A 24731-nucleotide genomic window follows, 5' to 3' on the forward strand; every position below is an offset into this window, starting at 1 on the left:
CAGAAAACATATCAATGAAATAAATAGCTAAATACCTCAGTAAATGTAAATGTCAATATAGTATGACATCCAAGTTAAATTGGACTAAGTTTTTGTTTTGTTTTGTTTTCATTTTCACTTTTAATATTTTTTTAATTGAAGCATAGTTGATTTACAATGTTGTGTTAATTTCTGCTGTACAGCAAAGTGATTCAGTTATACATATATACATATATACATTCTTTTTTTATATTCTTTTCCATTATGGTTTATTACAGGGTATTGAATATAGTTCCCTGTGCTATACAGTACAACCTTGTTGTTTATCTATCCTATATATACTAGCTTGCATCTGCTAACCCCAAACTCCCACTCCATCCCTCCCCCACTCCCTCCCCCTTGGCAACCACCAGGCTGTTCTCTATTGGACTAAGTTATTTTTAAAAGATGAAATTATATACATTATATTTTCCTTGAGAAAATATAAGTGAAAAGGCTTTAGAAATTTTGACATCCAAAAGGTTAAGAAGTTTTAAAAATGGCTACACAGAATAGTTTTCATCTATGTAGAAAAATTAATTACCGTAAGGACTCATTTCTCGGAAACTACAGACGGCTGACGTTTACTGTAGTCAATTTCACTTTGATTTTTAGAATAGATATATTGGTCCTATTTTAATAGAATCCAAATGAGTAATTTCTGTACACCATCAGGAAAAAAATTTATTAAAAAAATAAGACACAAGGTCAAACTAAAACTTAAGACTTAAAAAAATGTTTCAACTTAGAATAAATTTGTGGATTTATTCATAGAGCAATACTCCAGGGTCACTTTTGAACTTTCGTATAAAGCATGAAGAGTAAGAAAAGGCACCAAATTCAAAACATTTCAATATTAACAACCATTTTCACAGCATATTGTCAAACTTTCTCTTGCTGATATTCCTAATAATTTTTCAACAAATTTTTATCGAACACCAAGCCTCCAGCTAGGCATTGTTTCAGGGACTAAGAATTCAACAGATAAAATCCCTGCCCTCACAAAATTTACCTTCTAATGGGGGAAGATCAACAATACAAAAATTACCTAATATGTTAGATCGTGTTCACCTTTTTAGAGAAAAAGAAAGAAGAGGTGACAAGGAGTCTTGGCAGGAAGGATGGGACTCAGTATTTATTATATAAGCTGGTCAGCGGAAGCCTTCAGGAGAAAATGATATTTGAGTGGTGACCTAACAGAATCACTTGGTTGAGAGTCAGCCAGGAGCATTTCCTGAAGGCTGGATGGGCAGAGGTGTGTGCAATGTGGTGAGATCAGGGGAATGCCTGTAGACCTTGGTTAGAAATTTGACATTTCCACTGAGTTGAATGGGAAGCCACTGAGGCCTTTTGAGACTAGAAGGGATATTATATGACTCATGTTTCAAAGGATCACCTCTGCCTATGGCAAGGATAGGACAGAAGCAGAGACAGTGGTTAGGAGGCTACGGCCAAAACCCAGGTGAGAAAGGCTAGTGGTTTGGACCAGGATCAAGGGTAATAGCAGTAGAAGTGGTGGTCAAATTTTGGACATATTGTGTAGACAACGCCAGGAGGATCTGCTTTGGAATTGAATGTGGGAAAGCAGAGCAGGAGAGAGAGAAATCAAAGACGCCAGGATGTAAAGCCAAACCCTTACTTATTTCAATAATTAGCATAATTTAATCTTCAATTAAAGTGTAAGAATGTCAAAATTAGGTGTCAATTTTCTCTTCTCTATCACCCACACCTTGTAAATGATCGTTTCTTTCTTTTTTGCAGTGTTGAATGTAGCGCTCTAAGTTGAATGACAATATGATTCTTGAAATCTCGAGTTTCCTTCAAAGCCTGCCATTCTCTTGCCAAACTCAAGTTTTGTTTTGTTTTTTTGTGGGCAGCTTCTCTGAATTTCCACTCATTAAAAAAGAATCTTCATCTCAAGCTGGACAGCAGCTCAAGGACTGTGCCTGGCCACTGCTTTGTTAGCCTGCAGTTCACTTCTAAATGCATTTTTTTTAATTTATTTTATTTATTTACTTTTTGGCTGTGTTGGGTCTTCGTTGCTGGGCGCGGGCTTTCTCTAGTTGCAGTGAGCAGGGGCTACTCTTCGTTGCGGTGCGCGGGCTTCTCATTGCGGTGGCTTCTCTTGTTGCAGAGCAGGGGCTCTAGGCACGTGGGCTTCAGTAGTTGTGGCACGTGGGCTCAGTAGTTGTGGCTCGCGGGCTCTAGAGCACAGGCTCAGTAGTTGTGGCGCACGGGCTTAGTTGCTCCACGGCATGTGAAATCTTCCCAGACCAGGGCTTGAACCCGTGTCCCCTGCATTGACAGGCGGATTCTTAACCACTGCGCCACCAAGGAAGCCCCTAAATGCATTTTGAATGTGGTCTGTATCTCAGCAGGAAAGACCGTTCAAACCCACAACACTTAACCACTGTTCTGACTCCTGGGAAGTCTTGGGAAGAGCAGCTCTACTGGTCTTGGGATGAGAGGTCCTGCTTCTCATCAGTGTGACAGCTGAGCTTTGTTAGGACAGCCCTGAAAAACAAAAGAAACTCCCCCCTGGCCAGAGCTCACCAAGGCTCTCCCTGAGTCTACAGAAAGGTCCGTTACAATACAAATTCAAGAAACGAATCAATGGGAACACAATATTTTTTTTTGTTATTTCATTCTTTTTTTTACTTTCTGTTGAAGGATAACATACACAAAAAAGCACACAAAATGAGTGTTCTGCTCAGTTTTCAAAAACTGAACCTGTATAACCAGCACTCAGAGCAAGAAACTGTTACCAGCATCCCATACCCTTCAGGCCCCCTTCCAATTTATTAACCACCATACGACAATCACTCACCTGCCTCCTAACACCATAGATGGGTTTTGTCTATCTTTGCACGTTATATAAATAGAATCATACAGTATGTACTCGTTCGGGCCTAGCTTTTTTAAGTCACATTGTTTGTGAGGTGAATACACAGTGTTCCATTCAATTTGTAAGTCATTTATTTTCATTGCTGAAAATATCCTATTATAATGTTTCATCCTCTGGCTGGTGTACGTGTAGGTAGTTTACAGTGTGAGGCTATTAGAAATAGTGCTTCTATGAACATTCTTGAACTTATCTTTTGTACATTTCTGTTGGGTATATACACAGGAGTGGATTGCTGGGTCACAGGATTCAGCCAGATAATGCCAAACAATTTTTTTAAATGGTTGTACCAATATATATTCCCAATAGTAGTATATGAGAGATGGACTGTTCCATATCCTTGGCAACACTTGGTTCTCAGGGATATTTTTCATTTTAGCCAGAATGCTGTGTCTTTAGTGGTATCTCATTGTGGGTTTTTTTTTTTTTTGCATGTCCTGATGTCTAAAGAACTTGAATAATTTGCCATATGTTTATCAGCCATTTGGATATATTCTTTCATGAAGTGCCTTTTCAGGACTTTTGCCCATATTTCTATTGGATGTCTGTTTTTTCCTTTTGATTGTAACAGTACTTTATATTTCTGAATACGAATTTCCATGAGTTTCTCCAAATGTGTCGATTTATTCTCTTACTGAGGCCTTCTGTTGAGTAAATTCTTAATTTTAATGAAGTCCAGTTTTATCAGCCTTTTTTTAATGTTAACATTTCGAGTTTTTGTTTTGTTTTTTCTAATTAAGAAATCTTTGACTGCACAGGATCATAAAGATATTCACCTATTCTCCTAAGAGCTTTTTCATTTTCTCTCTCACAATTAGATCTGCAGTCCTCCTGGAACTGACATGTGTTTTACGGGTTAACATTATTTTCTGTGGTACCCAACTAAAACAGCATCATTTACGGAAAAGTCCATCTTGTCGTCTCTGAATTGCAAAGTCACCTTTGTCCTGAATCAAATGACCAACAGATATATTTCTGTACTTTTTATTCTGCTCCATTGGTCTATATGTCCATCTTTATACCAATACAATGTTCTAATTCCTACAGCCCTGTGACACATCTTGCCTATAACACATTTGATAATTAAGTCCTCTAGTTTTATTCATCTTCAAGATTGTAAGGCCAAGAAGAGCCAAGGCAATCAATTAACATGGTATGTGCTTCTATTTGTTTGGATCTTCTTTAATTTCTCTAAATATTTTGTTATTTTTCTGCATAAAGTTTTTCCACACACATCACTCCATTTCTTCCTAGGTGTTTGATTTTTTTGATGCTTTTTAAAATATTATCAATTTCTGAATTAATAATATTTCAAATTAATTTCAAATATTATTTCCATTATTATCAATTTCAATTATTATCAATTTCTGTGGCTGGTATATAAAAATACAGTTGATTATTGTATATTGACCTTGTTTCCAGGGGCCTTGGTAAACTCATTTAATTCTAATAATCTGCCTGTAGATTCCACTGATATACAAGTATATATATACTTTCTTATATACAAGTCATACAATCTACGGATAAGTTTTATTTCTTCCTTTTCAATCCATATGATTGTCATGTCTCTTGCCTTTAAGTATGAGCATCCTGGGGACTTCCCTGGTGGTCCAGTGGTTAAGACTCCACACTTCCAAGGCAGGGGGCGCGGGTTCCATCCCTGGTTGGGGAACTAAGATCCCACATGCCACTCAGCGCGGCCCAAAATATTTAAAAAAAAAAAAAAAAGTATAAGCATCCTGTTGCAGTCCTGATCTCAAGGGGAAAACTGTCAAAATTTCACTGGGAAATATTTTAGCCACAGGCTTTCCGTAGCTACTCAGAACTACACGATAATCTATTCTTTATCAGATTAAATCTTGTTTATAAAACAAGATAAAGGTACTCTTTATCAAGTTAATAGAACTCCCTTTCATTTCTAGGTTGCTAAGAAATTTTAACCATGAATGGATATTGACTTTTAACAAACATTTTTATTAAAATAATAAGGTAATAAGATTGCTTTTGCCATTTTCTGTTCAAGTAGGGAATTGTAGCAACCCCTTTATGAATGTTTGTGATCATCGAACACCCCTTGCATATTTGGAATAAACCCTCATGTTGGCCTTTTCATATTGCTGGGTTTGACTTTCCAATATTTTGTTTCTGATTCTCCCATCTTTGTTCACAAGAAAAATGTGTCTATAATTTTGCTTTATGTACAATCCTAAACAGGTATGATATGAAGATCATGCTGGCCATATAAAAAGAATTTAAAAGTTTTCCCTCTGGTTCTACTGTCTGTGAAAGTTTGCTTAAGAATTGTGTTTTAGGGCTTCCCTCGTGGCACAGTGGTTAAGAACCGCCTGCCAATGCAGGGGACACGGGTTCAAGCCCTGGTCCAGGAAGATTCCACATGCCGTGGAGCAACTAAGCCCATGCACCACAACTACTGAGCCCATGCGCCACAATTACTGAAGCCCGTGCGCTCTAGAGCCCGTGCTCCGCAACAAGAGAAGCCACCGCAATGAGAAGCCTGCACACCACAACGAAGAGTAGCCCCCACTCGCTGCAACTAGAGAAAAGCCCACACACAGCAACAAAGACCCAACACAGCCAAAAATAAATAAATAAATTTATAAAAAAAAAAAAAGAATTGTGTTTTATAACATTGTAAATCAACTATACCTCAATTAAAAAACAAAAACAAAGAAAACTGTGTTTAAAGAATTCATTAGTAAAGCCATATGGGCCAAGGGCTTGCCCCATATATGCTTGATAAAAATGGATTAAATTTCTTTGATACCTGACTATTCTGGTTTCCTAATTCCTCTTTTATTAATTTTGAAAAATTTGTATTTTCCCAGGAATTTGTCCATTTCACCCAAAACTTATTTGTAAAATTATTCATAGTACCCTCTTATTACCTTTCTAATGTCTGTAGACTCTGCTGTGATTTCCCCTTCTTTAGGGGGATATTTGTCATTTGTGTTTGACCTATGTTTTTCATTAGTCTTGTTAAAGATTTACCAAATGTATTACTCAAATAGTCTTGTTAAAAGTTTATCAAGTATGTTAATCTTTTCAAAGATCTAAAATTTACTTTATTAAATATCTCTATCGTATATTTTCTGTTTCACTGATTTCCACTCTTTATTACTTCATTTCTTTTATTTTTCTCTAGGTTTGATCTTCTTTCTGGAGATGGAAACTCAGATTGTTAATTTTTTTGTTATTATTTTTGTTTCCTAAATAAACGTATTTACAGCTATAAAGTTCCCTCTAAGCATGACTTATGTAAATCCTTACACTTTTTTTTTTTTTAATCCTTACACTTTTGATAGGTAGTATCTTCATAACCATTCAGTTCAGTATCTTCTCTAATTTCTGTTGCAATTTCTTTTACAACCCATGGTTATTTAAACACAAATTATTTGATTTGTAGGAAGTTGGAGCTTTTCTGGTTATCTTTTTTTTTTTTTTCTCAATTTCTAACTGAATTTTACTGTTGTCAGAGAACACTCTCTAAATGATTTCAAACTCTGAAATTTCTTAAGGTTATATTTATGTCCCAGCATCTGGTCAATTTTGACAAATGTTCTATATTCAAATGAAAAGAATGATTCCTTGAATAGTTGGGTGTACAATCAGCACAAGTTTACTAACTCTTCAGATGTTGTCTCCTTGCTTGATCAGTCTTTAAGAGGGGTGTCAAAGTCTCCCACTCTGATTGTGGATATGTCTATCTCCTTTAAGTTTTGTGTTTTGCTTGTTTTCCTTTATGCATTTTGAAGATATGCTATTAAGGACATATAGATTTAAGATTGTGACATCTTCATGATAGACTAATCCCTTTAGCATTATGAAATATTCCTCTTTATTTCTAGTAATGCTCCTTGCCTTAAAGCTGTATTTGAAATTATTGATAGTATAACTATACCAACTTTATTTTTCCACCCCTTTCTAACTTTTCTGTGTCCTTATATTTAAAGTATGTCTCTTTTAATCTGCATGTTTGTCACTATCATTTTTTTAATGAAGTCTGACAATCTTAGGCTTTTACTAGGATTATTTAATTAATCTGTATTCAATCTAATTACATATATACCTGGGTTTTTATCTGTCAGCTCACTATCTGTTTTCTATTGACACATCTGTTTTTTGTACATATTTTTCTTTCTTTCTTTTGGTCTAACCAAATATTTCTATTAATCTATAGTTCCCTTTTTAACTTGCTAGATATATACTTTCACTATTATTTCAGTTGTCACTCTAGAGATTACAACATGCATCCTTGACTTATTATAATCTAATACAAACTTTACACTAACAATCCTAGAACAACAGAATGTTTTAACTCCATGTAAGCCCATCCTGACTTTCTTCTAGGATCATCTTCCCCTCTGTCTAAAGAATTCCCTTGTAGTATTTCTTTTGGTGAAAATACACTGGTGGTAAATTCTCTCAATTTCTATTTGCCTAAAGTATTTACTTCACTTTAATTTTAAAAGGATGTTTTCTCTGGGTATAGAATTCTAGGTTGGCATCTCTGGCAATTTAAGATGCCATTCCATTGTGTACGTAGGTGTGGTTTTCTTTGAATATATCCTTCTTAGAGGTCCACAAAGCATTTTGAATATATGAGTTCGTTCTGAAAATTTCATGAGAAATATTTTTAGATATTATTTCTGACCAATTCATTCTTTCTCCTCCTTCTATATTCAAATTGTATACAGGACAGATCCTTTGACCAGATCCCAAATGTTTTTCATGCTCTTTTCTGTTTTAGTCTATTTTTTTCTTCCCTGTGCTTCAGTTTGGACATATTAACTTGCCTTCTAGTTCATTAATCGTATCATCTACTAAGGCTAATATGTTTTTAAAAACATCCATTGAGTTCTTATTGTCAAAAAAATTTTTGTTTCCACAATGTTTGATACACACACACACACACACACACACTCCAATTCTCTAGAATAATTCTCCACCTTCTTACCGCTCTTGTCCCTTTTTTCTCTATGTTCCTAAACATAATAATCTTAAAGTCCTTGTCTGCTAACTCTGATATCTGGATCACCTGAGTTTCTGCTTTCATTGGTTTGTTTTCTCCTGGTTTTTGGTCATATGGTCCTGTCCCTTTATATACTTAGTAATTTTTTTACTGAATGCTGATTGATAAGAGGTTCCACATGATGAGAGGATGCCTCCTTGCTCTGCTGGGCAGATAGAGCAGAAGGTAAATTACATTAATTCAATAAGGAACTGAGAGGGGCAGAGGCTGCATGTGGGTTTGGGAAGATGTAATCTATTTCTGATTTGCCTCTAATGAAAGACCTGACTCCACAGCTCTCAACTGAGAGTATGATTGGGCTTTGTCACTTCAGCCTCAAGTGATGGCTTGGCTTTTCAGATATGTTCTGCTTAGCTCCCATCATACACAGCTTTAGAATTTGGCAAATATTGATGTTTTGAGAGAGAGAGACCAACTGTGTGTTTAAGACCCTTCAAGTTTCCAATTCTGTGCTTCCAGCCCCATGAAACAAGGGTTCTATACACTTGGATTCTCAGTTTCTAGTGGAGACTCACTGGTGTCCCCAAGTGAAGAGCAGCTGCAGGTAAGTGTCAATTTACCACTCATTTCAGGCCTTTCCACTCTCATCACTGGTGTTCTTAAGCCACTCCACCCCTGCCCACACCCCCAGGCCCCAGGGTAGGTCTCTGTCTCCTAAGCACCTCAAAACTCGAGAATTTCTGTTCTACTTTCCAGTGGCTTCCAGCTAGCTTAGGTCTTTAATATCGGGTTCAGAACTGAGTAGATAAACTGACTATGGGTTTTAGGCCCACTCAGGTCTCCAATTTTCTAGCTCCCCTGAGCAACGATCAAAAACCCTGCTGCTTGGATGGACATGGATGGTATTATGCTTAGTGAAATAAATCAGATAGAGAAAGACAAATACTGTATGGTATCACTTACATGTGGAATCTAAAAAATACAACAAACTAGTGAATATAACAGAAAAGAAACAGATTCACAGATATAGAGAACAAACTAGTGGTTACCAATGGGGAGAGGGAAGGAGGGAAGGACAAGATAGGGGTGAAGGATTAAGAAGTACAAACTACTATGTATAAAATAAATAAGCTACAAGGATATATTGTACAGCACAGGGAATATAGCCAATATTTTATAACTTTAAATGGTATATGAACAATAAAAATTTTGAATCACTGTGTTGTATACCTGCAACTAATATAATATTGTAAATCAACTATACCTCAATAAAAAAATAATTGGAAAAAAAACCACTGCTGCTCTCTCTGTCCCCAAGCAACTGTTCAGGCTTATAACTTTCAAACAATGCTTCAAAGCTTAAGCAAAAGTATGACTATGTTCCACAGTCCTTTTACTATGCACAGTATGCTAATGCATATGTTCAATAAATTATTTTTACCTTTAATAGGCTTTTCATGATTAGATATTCCAAAAGATGCATTTTGGTGTTGAGTTTAACATGTAATGACTAACGTTGAGGGATCTAATTTTGTCATAAGACAAAAATAACCGATAAAACACAGCACTAACTGAAAGAGATAATAAACATAAATCTTGAATACTATAGAGTTCAAGAAGATAAAGAAAAGCTGAATCGTAGTTAAACAAACAAACAAAAAATCCCATTTTTAATATCAGTGTTTGGCTATAGGGCCCTCTTGCTTAAAATCATCTTCAATTCCTAGAAGATGCCAAGTATCAAAAATGTTCTCTTTTGATACATGAAAAGAAAACCAAAGGTGTACCACGATCAACAATGAAGAGAGGCACAAATATACCCAAAGTAATCAAGAAATGACAAACTGGCTTTCACTGACATAACTGGAGGGTCATCAGCTGGAAAAATAACATGATGAAAGCACTCCAACAGGAAACTAAACTAGTGATGCAAACGAGTCAGAGGTTTGCTGCATCACTTTCTCATTCAGTAGAGGCTTTTGGTCTCCTCTTTCATCTTCTCCAGTCGTACAGAGCCCTAAGGAACAGGGTCTACATTCCAGAATCATACAAAGATGCTACCAGTAGATTTAATAAAGGGTGGGGGCAGGGGGGTGCCCATAGAAACAAACTGATATAAATACAAATGATTTCCCACTTCCTTCTTCCTCTACTTCTCCTCACTTTACTTTCATGGTTACCAACTGCAGTATTATTATATTTGTGTTTTACCATAAGCTGCTACAAATTTTTTTGAATGTATAATGTATATAAGTACGAGTACTTGTCCTGACCATACATCAGTACCCTCCACTGCACCATGACAAAGCATCATATCCTCACGCAAAAGCACAATTCACATTATGAATACAAACCCCAAGTAGGGGAGACACGGAGCAAACAAGAAGCCTGCTCTGGGGCAAAGGCTATCAGTCCCAGTTTAACCATAATTTGGAACATCTGGCTATTTGAAAGGAAACACAATGTCTGACTTGATTTGAAAATGCCTGCAAAAAGCATTATTTCATGCAGTTATAAATAGTTCAACCTAAAACACTGCTCTTAATTATGGAAACTACGAACATAAGGACTTAGAATATTGTTGAAACCATTTGTAACCATCTCAAGTGTTTAGACAGTGTCCAATAAGTCTACAGAACATTTACTATAACAAATCTTAAATCTTCCTCTAAATTATGAAATGATCTTTACCTAAAACACCCTATGCTATACCTTTACAGCAGCAGTAACTGCAGATTATTTTTATGTAATAACCTAAGAAACAGCCTGTAAAAGCTACAAAAATGCCAAAGCTCTTGAAAATATTAAATGTGTAATACTCTAGGTCTTATGGTTCATTTGCTATAAAAATAGATCAAGAAAAAGTACATGCAATGTTACCTAAACTTTAGTAGATAAGACCATCACATACACAAAAAAGAACTTAACTTTCCTTATGTACCAATTTGGTAATAGATGCACTTCAATTTATCTAGACATTAATATAAAAGGTATCAGCTATAGCCAAGTAAATGAGAACTAAACTATATTCTTGAGAGGGGACTATGTGAATCCTATTAATAGTAAGAAAAAGACCAATCTAAACAGGCCAAAGTTCAAGAGACGATTTAGATAGAAAACTGTAAATCAGAGCAGCCAGAATCCCACAACGTAACATGAAACTGTGATTCACAGTATTTTTTAAAAATAATCCATCTCCATCGCTTTTGGAGAAGGGACAAATGAGAATTCAGCCAAATTATTTAGCTGGCTATATTCAACCTAGCTTATTGAACCATAAACAATAAGAAGTTTAAAAACACAGGTGATTTCAACATCCCTGATATACTCTCATTTCCACTGGTGCATTATTCACACAAGTCAACGCGAGCTGGCTGCATGAAGGACAGAGAGTTGTAATATTTTAAACAGAGAACTATGGGAGGAAAAAAAACCTGAAGTGATTTGTTTCCTTGAGCATTAAGCTCACACATTTCTTTCAGGGTGTAAATTTTAAAGTTTTAATATCAGTGGAAAAGTCTCATGAAGCTCACAATTTTATAACAATTCTTCGCAAAGAGCCAACAAATTTGGCCCCAGATTTTGAGGAAATGACATTATCAACACTATATTCATACCTTGCAAACTGTATCCACATCCCAAGGTATTATAGTCCTCAGATCAATGACCTCACAAGACACTCCAAGCTTCTCTTGAGCCATGGAAGCCACCTCTCGGATCACATGAACCTGAAATAAAAAGGGAAATATGCAGAGGATGACTAAAGAACCTGAAATAAAAAGGGAAATATGCAGAGGATGACTAAAGAAAAAAAGTTAGTTGAATTCTGACATCCTTAATAGAGATAGTGTTTAAAGTTAGAGGAATTGATTTGCCAGGAGAATTTCTTTTAGACATGTTGAACCCCATATTCCAACCAAATTATCAAATATAGATGTCTAGAAAACAGCTGGAAAGAGGTTCTTTGAGAAAAGGAGAGCAGTCATTGCCAGAGATACTGATTCCAAAGATATCAACACACAGAAGGTTAATAAAGTCACAGGAGTAGGTTGAGTTTCTAGAAAAAGTATACAGAAGGAGAAGTAAAGGGCAAAAATCATGGGACCCTGTACATGACCAACATTTAAGAGGAAAGTAGAGGAGGAGGAGCTGAAGAAGAAGAGGAAGAGGGAGAGAAGGAGGGAAGAGAGAGAAGGAGAAGAAGGAGTAGGAGGGAGGGGTAGGGGGAGAAGAAGAAGGAGGAGAAGAAGAAGAGGAAGGGGAAGAAGTAGAAAGAAGAAGAAGAAGAGAAGTAGAAGAAGAAGAAGAAGGAGAAGAAGAAGAAGAAGAAGAGGGAGGAGGAGGGGGAGGAGGGGGAGGAGGAGGAGGGGGAGGAGGGGGGGAGGAGGAGGGGGAGGAGGGGGGAGGAGGAGGAGGAGGAAGGGGGAGGGGGAGGGGAGGGGGAGGGGAGGAGAAAAAGAAGGGAGAAGAAGGAGAACAGTTAAAAGAAACAGAAAGAAAATCAGAAGACAATATATCCAGATGCTAAAGAAAGGTTTCATAGAGACAGTAGCCAGCCGGTGTCACATACCATAACAATATGAGGTAAGGGTTGGATTTAGCAATTAGAAGATTAGCAATGTTAGCAGAAATAGTTTTAACTACTGGGAACAGAACTCATAAGGTAAATGAGTTTAAAAAAAAAAAAAAAAAGAACACAAGGAAGTGAAGGAATCAAATACAGGTAGTAGAAAATAGTTGTTTAAGTTTAGTGATAAAAGAAAGGAGGGAGATACACTGTTATTTAAGGGGAAAGTAGGATAGAGCAAAGGTATTTTTTAAATAGAGAAGAGAGACACACTTTTTTATTTTACTTTATTTTTTTTAACATCTTTATTGGAGTATAATTGCTGTACAATGTTGTGTTAGTTTCTGCTGTATAACAAAGTGAATCATCTATATGTATACATACATCGCCATATCCCCTCCCTCTTGTGTCTCCCTCCCACCCTCCCTATCCCCCCCTCTAGGGGGTCACAAAGCACTGAGCTGATCTCCCTGCGCGAAGCAGCTGCTTCCCACTAGCTATCTATTTTACCTTTGGTAGGACACACTTTTTTCAATAAGAGGGACATGAAAAGGAGAAACTGAAGATGCAGGAGAGAGGGACCAGCTAATGAATCACAGTCCTGGAGAAGAAATGGAATACATTCTGAAACAGATTTGGAGAAGTAGCTGTGAAAACCAGACACTTCTTGGAAGACAAAAGGGCAAGAGGCAAGGATTGGCAGCAGAAGTGGTAAGTGTGAAGGAAAAGCGAGCTGGGGGAATTAGTGTTGAATACACTCTAACTTTCCTATTAAAAAGAAAGACAAGGACACATGCTGAGCCTTTTTTTTCTTTTTCTTTTTTAAAAAATTTTTATTGGAATGTAGTTGATTTGAGAGTGGGCTTTTTAAAAGGGACTCAAGGAGAGCAGAAAAGTTTTGCAAAAACCACTGTGGGCACCATCATCGGATGTGACTCTCCAGGCAGTATGATTATCTCACTGCAGGTGAGAAACCGCAAAGACTACAGCTCTCCAAGCCAAAAATCAAATGGAGAAGAGTGTAGGAGGTTGTAGGATTGCAAATGATTTTCATTATCTTCTTTATATTATGTGGTATTAAATTTTCTAAAATAAGCAAGTATTTCTTTTACACAGAAAAAAGAAAAACTGACCATTTCTTTAAAAGGAGAGATAGAAGTCTACGGCTAGAGAAAGAGTCCTGAGCTTAAAAGTTTGGAAGCAGAGTGATATGATAATAAGCTCTGGGGAAAACTGAAATAGATCATCAGTTCAATTGAAAAGAGAAAGGTACGGAATAATGAGGCTGGACCACTGGCGGGTCCACGTAGCCAGCAAAGTAATCATGAGAGATGGCAGCAGAGGGGATGAAAAACATTAATCATTGGGGAAATGCAAATCAAAACCACAGTGAGATACTACCTCACACCTGTCAGCATGGCTATCACCAAAAAGAACACAAATAACAAATGTTGGCAAGGATGTGGAGAAAAGGAACCCTCCTACACTGTTGGTGGGAGTGTAAATAGGTGAAGCCACTGTGGAAAACAGTATGGAGGTTTTGTAAAAGACTAAAAATAGAGCTACCATGTGACCCAGCAATTCCACTACTGGGTATATGTCCAAAAACAGAAACAAAAACACTAACTGGAAAAGATACATGCGCCCCCAACGTTCATAGCAGCATTATTTACAAGTGCCAAGGTATGGAAGCAACCTAAGTGTCCATCAACAGATGAATGGCTAAAGATGTGGTATATATATATATACAATGGACTACCACTCAGCCATAAAAAAGAATTAAATTTTGCCATTTGCAGCAAAATGGATAGACTTGGAGGGCATTATGCAAAGTGAAGTAAGTCAGAAAGAAAAAGACAAATACTGTAGGATATCACTTATATGTGGAATCTAAAAAATACAACAAACCAGTGAATAAAACAAAAAGGAAGGAGACTCACAGATACAGAGAACAAACTAGTGGTTACCAGTGGGGAAAGGGAAGGGGAGAGGGGCAATAAAAGGATGGGGGATAAAAAAAAGGAGGGGTTATAATGGGATTATATGAAATCATGTGTGTGAAACTTTTGAAAACTGTAAAAGCACTACAGAATGTAAAGAATCTCTTTCAGTAAAATAATAATAATGGCAAAAAAAAATAAGAAGATGGTATGTCAAAAGCAGCAACAAGTAGTGAGAATACGTAGTGTATGCTTCAAAAGAACATGTCTTTAATACGTTTTTGTAAACTCTCAACATATTTTTAATGGCTTCACCATATGCATGTAAATTTTAATACGACTGAAAAGGCATCTCACCGTCAGTCAGAAATCAGTACCAGATACAGATGTAGCATCAAGCAAGACTTAAATTCGAGATATAAGGAAGACATTTTCAATGCTTCATAGAATCAGAATTAAAAATGAGGGCTTCCAAACACAAGATGGACGTTACCAGTTGCTTTAACGGTTACTGACCTGAGTGCCCCAGGCAACTAGAGTGACATCACTCCCTTCTTGGATGACTTCGGCCTGGGACAGGGGGATGTTGTAAGGTTCTATGGGAACCTGTTCCACTGAATACAAAACATGGAAAAAAATGCAAGGTTAATTATTTTTTCACATGTCACATTTGTGCATAAAAGAATACAAGAACCTCATTGTGGCAAAGCTTTATTGTGTTTATTCTTCCCCCAAGTTCTGTAAGTTATTTTTAACAGAAATACCATTTATTATATGACATTACTACACAGATGAAAAACTACCATCAAATCAGCTATCTTGGAACAGAAAAAGGACTTCAGGGAAAAACTAAGAAAATCTTAATAATCTTGGGCATTAGACAATAATAATGTAACAACACTGGTTTATTAATTGTAACAAGTGTACCATACTAACATAAGACGTTAATAAAAGGGGTTCTTATAGTACGATAGTATTTACTATCGAAAAAAATTTGGGTATAATGGACCTGTGCAGTTCAAACACAGACATATGTAAATCTTGTTTTCTTTCCACAAATATAATCACGCTGCACACATTATTTAGAACCCTTCTATAATCTCCTTTTTCCACTTAGCAATATATCTTGGTCATGTTTTCATATCAAAAGTATAGTTTTTTAAATCATATTTGTAAGTAAAAACTATCACGTTTAATGGTGCTGTTATCAGTGATATGGTAGAAAATTTTATTCCTTTTATTTTTGTGTATTTCCAATCCAATGACCTTTCTATAACCAGTGCCAGAGAGAGATGAATAAGCTTTAAGTCATGTATATGTTTAAATAAAATAAAATTAATTAAGTAACAAAATGGTAAAACCTATAAAACTACTTTTGTGGGTAAACCTCAACACAGATGACAATTAAGCCAAGAAACCTGACACATAGCTGTTAGAAAACATATAAGGGACTTCCCTGGTGGTCCAGAGGAAACAAGAACAACAACAAAAACAAAAATGTACAGTCTAACCTCAAGAAAACATATAAGCATTAAAAGCATTTTTTTTAAGTTTTTTTGTGTAGCACACAAACTATGTTGAGTCAGATACTTCCAACTATCTAAACCAGGAGTGGGCAAGTCAACTTTTGTAAACGATGTTTTATTGGCACACAACCTCGTCCATTCATTTACATGTTATCTGTGGCTGTTCTTGCCCTTCAACAGCAGAGCTGAGTAGTTGTAAGAGACAGTATAGCCTATAAGCCTAAAATATTTACTATCTGTCCCTTTACAGAAAACGTTTCCCAACCTCAATTCTAAACAGTGCATTCAGAGGTTAATTCCAGCCTGTTCACTGATGGCTGAAATCCAGTATTAGATGGATGAATGGATGGACCAATGGATATATGGATGGATGGACAAAGGAACTGACAAATAGGAAGACAGACATGTTCAACTGGAATAACACGTTTTACTTAGCAGTTCTCAGCTGCTAAACCAAAGCGGTGGTCAAGAACAACGCTGATAACCTCTGGCAAGCGTGCTCCTTGCCATCATCAAGTCTTCTTTCTCCAAGCAGCAAGATCTGCACACTGAAAGACAAGGCTTGAAGCCAGGACACACTCCGCCTTGCTTGTGAGCCAGCGGCCACCATTCAAGAGCCTTGTCTTTCCTGCCTTGTGTTATAAATCAGCTGCCAGCTGGTAATTAGCAAATCCCTGGAACACACCGCTCTAAGGGCTGGCGCACCAACAGAAATGGGTTGGCATCTTGGCCCACCTCCTTTGAAAAACTGCCAGTGAGTGACTAACTGTTTCATTGTATTCAATAAATTACCCAGAATAATAAGACCTCATCACTTTAATAATTAATTAAGGGACAACATGGCAAACAAAGCTTAGTCCTCCACCAAAAAAAAAAAAAAAAAAAAAAAATGCATGCCAAGAACGAGATTCAAGAAGAGTCTTATATTTAAACGAACCCAAAAAATCACTCCTTAGCTTTGCATAAATTTAATCCTGAGAGGAGGAAAATAAAAGTACAATTTTATGGATTAAAGACCTAAACGTAAGACTGGAAACCATAAAACTTCCAGAAGAGAACACAGGCCAAACAATTTTTGACATAAATCAGAATATTTTCTTGGATCTGTCTCCTCAGGCAAAAGAAACAAAAGCAAAAATAAACAGATGAGACCTAATTAAATTAAAAGCTTTTGCACAGCAGAGGAAACCACTGACAAAATGAAAAGAAAATTTACTAAATGGAAGAAAATATTTGCAAATAATATGACCAATAAGGGGTTAATATCCAAAATATATAAACAGCTCATACAACTCAATAACAAAAAAAAAAACCAGCTGATTAAAAAATGGGCAGAAGACCTGAATAGACATTTTGCAAAGAAGATATACAGATGGGCAACAGGCACATGAAAAGATGCCCAACATTGCTAATCATCAGGGAAATGCAAGTCAAAACCACAATGAGATATCACCACATACCTGTCAGAATGGCTATCGTCAAAAAGAACACAAATAACAAATACTGGCAAAGATGTGGAGAGAAGGGAACCCTTCTACACTGTTGGTGGGAATGTAAACTGGTGCAGCCACTATGGAAAACAGTATGGAGGTTTTGCAAAAGACTAAAAATAGAACTACCATATGACCCAGCAATTCCACTCCTGGGTCTATATCCAAAAAAAACCAAACAAACAAAAACACTAATTTGAAAAGACAGAAAAGATACATGCACCCCAATGTTCATAGCAGCATTATTTATAATTGCCAAGATATGGATGCAACCTAAGAGTCCATCAACAGATGAATGGATAAAAAATACTATGGTATATATATATACAATGGAATACTACTCAGCCATAAAAAATAATGGAATTTTGCCATTTGTAGCAACATGGATAGACTTGGAGGGCATTGTGCTAAGTGAAATAAGTCAGACAGAGAAAGGCAAATACTGTAGGATATCACTTATATATGGAATCTAAAAAATACAATAAACTAGTGGATAAAACAAAAAAGAAGCAGACTCACCGATAGAGGACAAACTAGTGGTTATCAGTGGGGAGAGGGGCAATACAGGGGAAGGGGAAAAAGGGTTATTATGGGATTATATGCAATCGTGTGTGTGAAACTTTTGAAATGTGTAAAGCACTATAGAATTTAAAATAGCTTTCATTCAGTTAAAAAGTATTTTAAATAAAAGTCTACAAATAACAAATGCTGGTGAGGATGTGGAGAAAAGGGAACCCTTGTACACTGTTGGTGGGAATGTAAATTGGTGCAGCCACTATGGAAAACAGTACAGAGGTTCCTCAAAAAACTAAAAACAGAACTACCATATAATCCAGCAATTCCATTCCTGGGTATATATTCGAAGAAAATGAAAAGACTAATTTGAAAAGATACATGCACCCCAATGTTCAGAGCAGCATTTTAATATATGCATTTATTTAAACTTGGCAAACAGGTCACCTAGGGAGCAAGCTATAATTCCCAGGTACATTTTTGCTTTGTTAACTTAAAAGATATTTATTCCAAGAGCAGGTTAGTATCAAATAGTCATTCCTACATCATGTATAATGTTTTATGAAAGAGAGCAGGTAAGAGGAGTTACAGCATGAAACTTCAGGAGCTGAAGGGCCTCTGGGCAGTCATAGTACAGATTCCTGTTTTCACAGCAGTGGGGCTCACTGAGCCACTCCATTTTACCACATGCTGATTACATTCTAATCTTAGCACTAATGAGCATCCCATAGAGAAACCCTTCAGCATCAGAGACGTTGAAAAAAATGTGTGGCTTTAAAGAGAAAGAGCTTTCCAAGGCCAAAATAAAAAAGATGTAACTTTTTGCTCAAAAATCAGACAAGATAGATTTTTAAATATATATTGTAAGTTCCACAGATATGCTTCCTTTGTAATTGCAAATGCACTTATATTCATATAATATATACACTGACAGACTCATGGCATGAATTAGCTCATGCCTGGCCCCTTTTATTTCCCATTCTCTTCCTTTTTTTCCTTCCAATTCTCTTCTAATTTGTTGTGCTGCTTACAAGTCATCTTAAACACATTTTGAAAACATGGCAGAGTGTATAAATTATATATATGTATAATATGTACTATGTATAATATCTACTTATTCATTTAATAGTCATTGTGTACCCAGTATATGCAGACATCATGCAAGAGGCTAGACTATGAAATGAAAAAGGCAGTTCCTGCCCTTAAGAAGCACACACTCAACTGGGAGTTAAAAAGATGGAAAGAGATGATCAGCAAACAAATAAAAACATGATGTAGCAGTGAGGACAACCTGCTCTAGGAAAGACAGAGGGAAGCAACAACCTGACTGTAAGATCGAGGTGTCTTCACCACCAACAAGGGAACAACTGGTAGGGGTCTTAGAGATAAAGAAGTACTCAACACAAGAGAAAATAAAGGAGGTCTTTCATGTAGAAAGAAGAGGTGTGTAAAAAGAAATGGGGGTGTGAAATTTGTGTGTGTGTGTGTATGTATGTGTGTGTACACATCTATAAACGTGTAAACACAGATTTACATGATGTTTCAGGTCAAGGTGAATACTGAAACCTTTGAATTATATTCCCAAGCCCCTTGAAAGAACTTTCCAATGCCTTCTGATTTAATATACCAGTAACTGGTGTAGAAAGAATCAGCTAGAGAATAACAACTCACTCTTGATGATGTAAGTTTCCCTGTGAGGCACAGTATTACCGTTACAGAGATAATAGGGTCATTTCTCTGCCCTGGCACTAATCCAAAGTACTGCTCGTTTCCTCATAGATGTCAAGCTCAGTAGGGCTTTATCATGTTTCATTATACATGATGCTGTGATAAAGCATAAATGTTCTTTTTAAAAAGAAAGTGTATTTCTAAATTACTCTACTTCACGCTGCTTGATTACTAACAGCAGATTCAAAGTCTCCACACCTGAGGAAGCCTCCCTCATTGGCCAGAATTTACAGTCTAATGGGGCAGGGTGGGCAAACTCACCCACTGAAGAGCCCGGTCCCAGCCCCGTCTCTGCATCTCATTTGCTCATCTCTGACAAAGCATCATGTTACTTCTGTGCCCCAGGCTCCCACTTGTAAACTGTGGAAAGCAGCCTGTGTCTACCTGCCAAATCACAGGAACAGAAGGAGGCCACATTAAGTTCACTGCTATAGATGTTCCTTCAGTCCTTAGGAAGAAAACAGGTTTACAGTTTAAAATAATTCAATGGTACAGTCATTAAGACTATAAAGTTTTCACTTCAGGAACATTCTTATTCCTATTACCATTTGCTGTATTTAACCATAAATTAATCTCTATGTTACAACGGTTATTTTACTGAATACTCCTTTCAACTTTGAAGGTATTAATTATGGTCATACTTTTTGGTAATTTTCACTTCTACGGTAACAATTACTTTTAACACTGATGTCAGAGATAAGAATATATGAACAAGAAAACTTAATGCAGTTTCTTCTAGCAATCACTTTAAAATTACTCGCCAAGGAGAGCTTCAAGATGGCGGAAGAGTAAGACGCAGAGATCACCTTAATCCCCACAGATACATCAGAAATACATCTACATGTGGAACAACTCCTACAGAACACCTACTGAACGCTGGCAGAAGACCACAGACTTCCCAAAAGGCAAGAAACTCCCCACATACCTGGGTAGGGCAAAAGAAAAAGGAAAAAACACAGACAAAAGAATAGGGATGGGACCTGCACCAGTGGGAGGGAGCTGTGAAGGAGGAAAGGTGTCCACACACTAGGAGCCCCTTCGCGGGCGGAGACTGCGGGTGGCGGAGGGGGGAAGCTTCGGAGCCACGGAGGAGAGCGCAGCCACAGGGGTGCGGAGGGCAAAGCGGAGAGATTCCCGCACGGAGGATCGGTGCTGACTAGCACTCACCAGCCCAGGAGGCTTGTCTGCTCACCCGCCGGGGCGGGCGGGGCTGGGAGCTGAGGCTCGGGCTTCTGTCGGATCGCAGGGAGAGGACTGGGGTTGGCGGCGTGAACACAGCCTGAAGAGACTAGTGCGCCACAGCTAGCCGGGAGGGAGTCCGGGAAAAAGACTGGACCTGGCAAAGAGGCAAGAGATTTCTTCTTGCCTCATTGTTTCCTGGTGCGCGAGGGGAGGGGATTCAGAGCGCAGCCTAAACGAGCTCCAGAGACGGGCGCGAGCCGCGGCTACCAGTGCAGACCCCAGAGACGGGCAGGAGACACTAAGGCTGCTGCTGCCGCCACCAAGAAGCCTGTGTGCGAGCACAGGTCACTCTCCACACCTCCCCTCCCAGGAGCCGGTGCAGCCCGCCACTGCCAGGCTCCCGTGATCCGGGGACAACTTTCCCGGGAGAACGCACGGCGCGCCTCAGGCTGGTGCAACGTCACGCCGCCTCTGCCGCAGCGCCGCAGGTGCACCCCGCCTCCTCTGTACCCCTCCCTCCCCGCGGCCTGAGCAAGCCAGAGCCCCCGAATCAGCTGCTCCTTTAACCCCGTCCTGTCTGAGCCAAGAACAGATGCCCTCAGGCAACCTACACGCAGAGGCGGGTCCAAATCCAAAGCTGAACCCTGGGAGCTGTGCGAACAAAGAAGAGAAAGGGAAATCTCTCCCAGCAGCCTCAGAAGCAGCGGATTAAATCTCCACAAACAACTTGATGTGCCTGCATCTGTGGAATACCTGAATAGACAACGAATCATCCCAAATTGAGGAGGTGGACTTTGGGAGCAACAATATATATATATATTTTCCCTTTTTCTCCTCTTGTGAGTGTGTATGTGTATGCTTCTGTGTGTGATTTTGTCTGTATAGCTTTGCTTTTACCATTTGTCCTAGGGTTCTGTCTGTCCGTGGTTTTTTTTTTATTACTTCAAAAAATTTTTTTCTTAATAATTATTTTTTATTTTAATAACTTTATTTTATTTTATTTTATCTTCGTCTTTCTTTTTTTCTCCCTTTTATTCTGAGCCGTGTGGAAGACAGGCTCTTGGTGCTCCAGCCAGGCACCAGGGCTGTGCCTCTGAGGTGGGATAGCCAAGTTCAGGACATTGGTCCACAAGAGACCTCCCAGCTCCACGTAATATCAAACAGCAAAAATCTCCCAGAGATCTCCATCTCAACGCCAAGACCCACCTCCACTCAAAAACCAGCAAAGACAGTGCAGGACACCCTATGCCAAACAGCTACCAAGACAGGAACAAAACCCCATCCATTAGCACAGAGTCTGCCTAAAATCATAATAAGGCCCCAGACACCCCAAAACACACCACCAGATGTGGACCTGCCCAACAGAAAGACAAGATCCAGCCTCATCCACCAGAACACAGGCACTAGTCCCGTCCACCAGGAAGCCTACACAACCCACTGAACCAACCTTAGCCACTGGGGACAGACACCAAAAACAACGGGAACTACGAACCTGCAGCCTGCAAAAAGGAGACCCAAACACAGTAAGTTAAACAAAATGAGAAGACAGAGAAACACACAGCAGATGAAGGAGCAAGGCAAAAACCCACCAGACCTAACAAATGAAGAGGAAATAGGCAGTCTACCTGAAGAAGAATTCAGAATAATGATAGTAGAGATGATCCAAAATCTTGGAAACAGAAAGGAGAAAACACAAGAAACGTTTAACAAGGACCTAGGAGAACTAAATAGCAAACAAACAATCATGAACAACACAATAAATGAAATTAAAAGTTCTCTAGAAGGGATCAATAGCAGAATAACTGACGGAGAAGAACGGATAACTGACCTGGAAGATAAAATAGTGGAAATAACTACTGCAGAGCTGAATAAAGAAAAAAGAATGAAAACAATTGAGGACAGTCTCAGAGACCTCTGGGACAATATTAAATGCACCAACATTCGAATTATAGGGGTCCCAGAAGAAGAACAGAAAAAGAAAGGGACTGAGAAAATATTTGAAGAGATTATAATTGAAAACTTCCCTAATATGGGAAAGGAAATAGTTAATCAAGTCCAGGAAGCACAGAGAGTCCCATACAGGATAAATCCAACGAGAAACATGCCAAGACACATATTAATCAAACTATCAAAAATTAAATACAAAGAACAAATATTAAAAGCAGCAAGGGAAAACCAACAAATAACACATAAGGGAATCCCCAAAAGTTTAACAGCTGATCTTTCAGCAGAAACTCTGCAAGCCAGAAGGGAGTGGGAGGACATATTTAAAGTGATGAAGGAGAAAAACCTACAACCAAGCTTAATCTACCCAGCAAGGATCTCATTCAGATTTGACGGAGAAATTAAAATCTTTACAGACAAGCAAAAGCTAAGAGAATTCAGCACCACCAAACCAGCTTTACAACAAATGCTAAAGGAACTTCTCTAAGCAGGAAACACAGGAGAAGGAAAAGAACTACAATAATAAACCCAAAACAATTAAGAAAATGGTAATAGGAACATACATATCGATAATTACCTTAAATGTAAGTGGATTAAATGCTCCAACCAAAAGACACAGATCGGCTGAATGGATACAAAAACAAGACCCGTATATATGCTGTCTACAAGAGACCCACTTCAGACCTAGAGACACATACAGATTGAAAGTGAGGGGATGGAAAAAGATATTCCATGCAAATGGAAATCAAAAGAAAGCTGGAGTAGCAATTCTCATATCAGACAAAATAGACTTTAAAACAAAGACTATTACAGGAGACAAAGAAGGACACTACATAATGATCAAGGGATGAATCCAAGAAGAAGATATAACAATTGTAAATATTTATGCACCCAACATAGGAGCACCTCAATACATAAGGCAAATACTAACAGCCATAAAAGGGGAAATCGACAGTAACACAATCATAGTAGGGGGCTTTAACACCCCACTTTGACCAATGGACAGATCATCCAAAATGAAAACAAATAAGGAAACACAAGCTTTAAATGATACATTAAAGAAGATGGACTTAATTGATATTTATAGGACATTCCATCCAAAAACAACAGGATACACATTCTTCTCAAGTGCTCATGGAACATTCTGCAGGATAGATCATATCCTGGGTCACAAATCAAGCCTTGGTAAATTTAAGAAAATTGAAATCGTATCAAGTATCTTTTCCGACCACAATGCTATGAGACTAGATATCAATTACAGGAAAAAATCTGTAAGAAATACAAACACATGGAGGCTAAACAACACACTACTTAATAACCAAGAGATCACTGAAGAAATCACAGAGGAAATCAAAAAGTACCTAGAAACAAATGACAATGAAAACACGACAACCCAAAACCTATGGGATGCAGCAAAAGCAGTTCTAAGAGGGACGTTTAGAGCAATACAATCCTACTTTAAGAAACAAGAAACATCTCAAATAAACAACCTAACCTTACACCTAAAGCAATTAGAGAAACAAGAACAAAAAAACCTCAAAGTTAGCAGAAGGAAAGAAATCATATACATCAGATCAGAAATAAATGAAAAAGAAATGAAGGAAACGACAGCAAAGATCAATAAAACTAAAAGCTGATTCTTTCAGAAAATAAACAAAATTGATAAACCATTAGCCAGACTTACCAAGAAAAAAAGGGAGAAGACTCAAATCAATAGAATTAGAAATGAAAAAGGAGAACTAACAACTGACACTGCAGAAATACAAAGGATCATGAAAGATTACTACAAGCAACTGTATGCCAATAAAATGGACAACCTGGAAGAAATGGACAGATTCTTAGAAATGCACAACCTTCCGAGACTGAACCAGGAAGAAAGAGAAAATATGAACCGAGCAATCACAAGCACTGAAATTGAAACTGTGATTAAA

At 37.8% G+C, this 24731-nt stretch overlaps 1 protein-coding gene across 2 annotated transcripts in view; it reads right to left on the reverse strand.

Moving 5' to 3' along the window:
- BCKDHB (branched chain keto acid dehydrogenase E1 subunit beta) overlaps window positions 1-24731 on the reverse strand; it is a 238506-nt gene that overhangs the window by 135494 nt on the left and 78281 nt on the right. For both annotated transcript variants that reach the window (XM_036871420.1, XM_036871421.1), the window contains exons 7-8: window positions 14934-15031; window positions 11528-11638 (exon numbers count right to left, since the gene is read on the reverse strand). In XM_036871420.1, coding sequence (XP_036727315.1) covers window positions 11528-11638; window positions 14934-15031 — 209 coding nt within the window. The remainder of the gene's footprint in view (window positions 1-11527; window positions 11639-14933; window positions 15032-24731) is intronic.

This window comes from Balaenoptera musculus, chromosome 12 (genome assembly GCF_009873245.2).
Source record: "Balaenoptera musculus isolate JJ_BM4_2016_0621 chromosome 12, mBalMus1.pri.v3, whole genome shotgun sequence".
NCBI classification, from domain to species: Eukaryota; Metazoa; Chordata; class Mammalia; order Artiodactyla; family Balaenopteridae; genus Balaenoptera; species Balaenoptera musculus.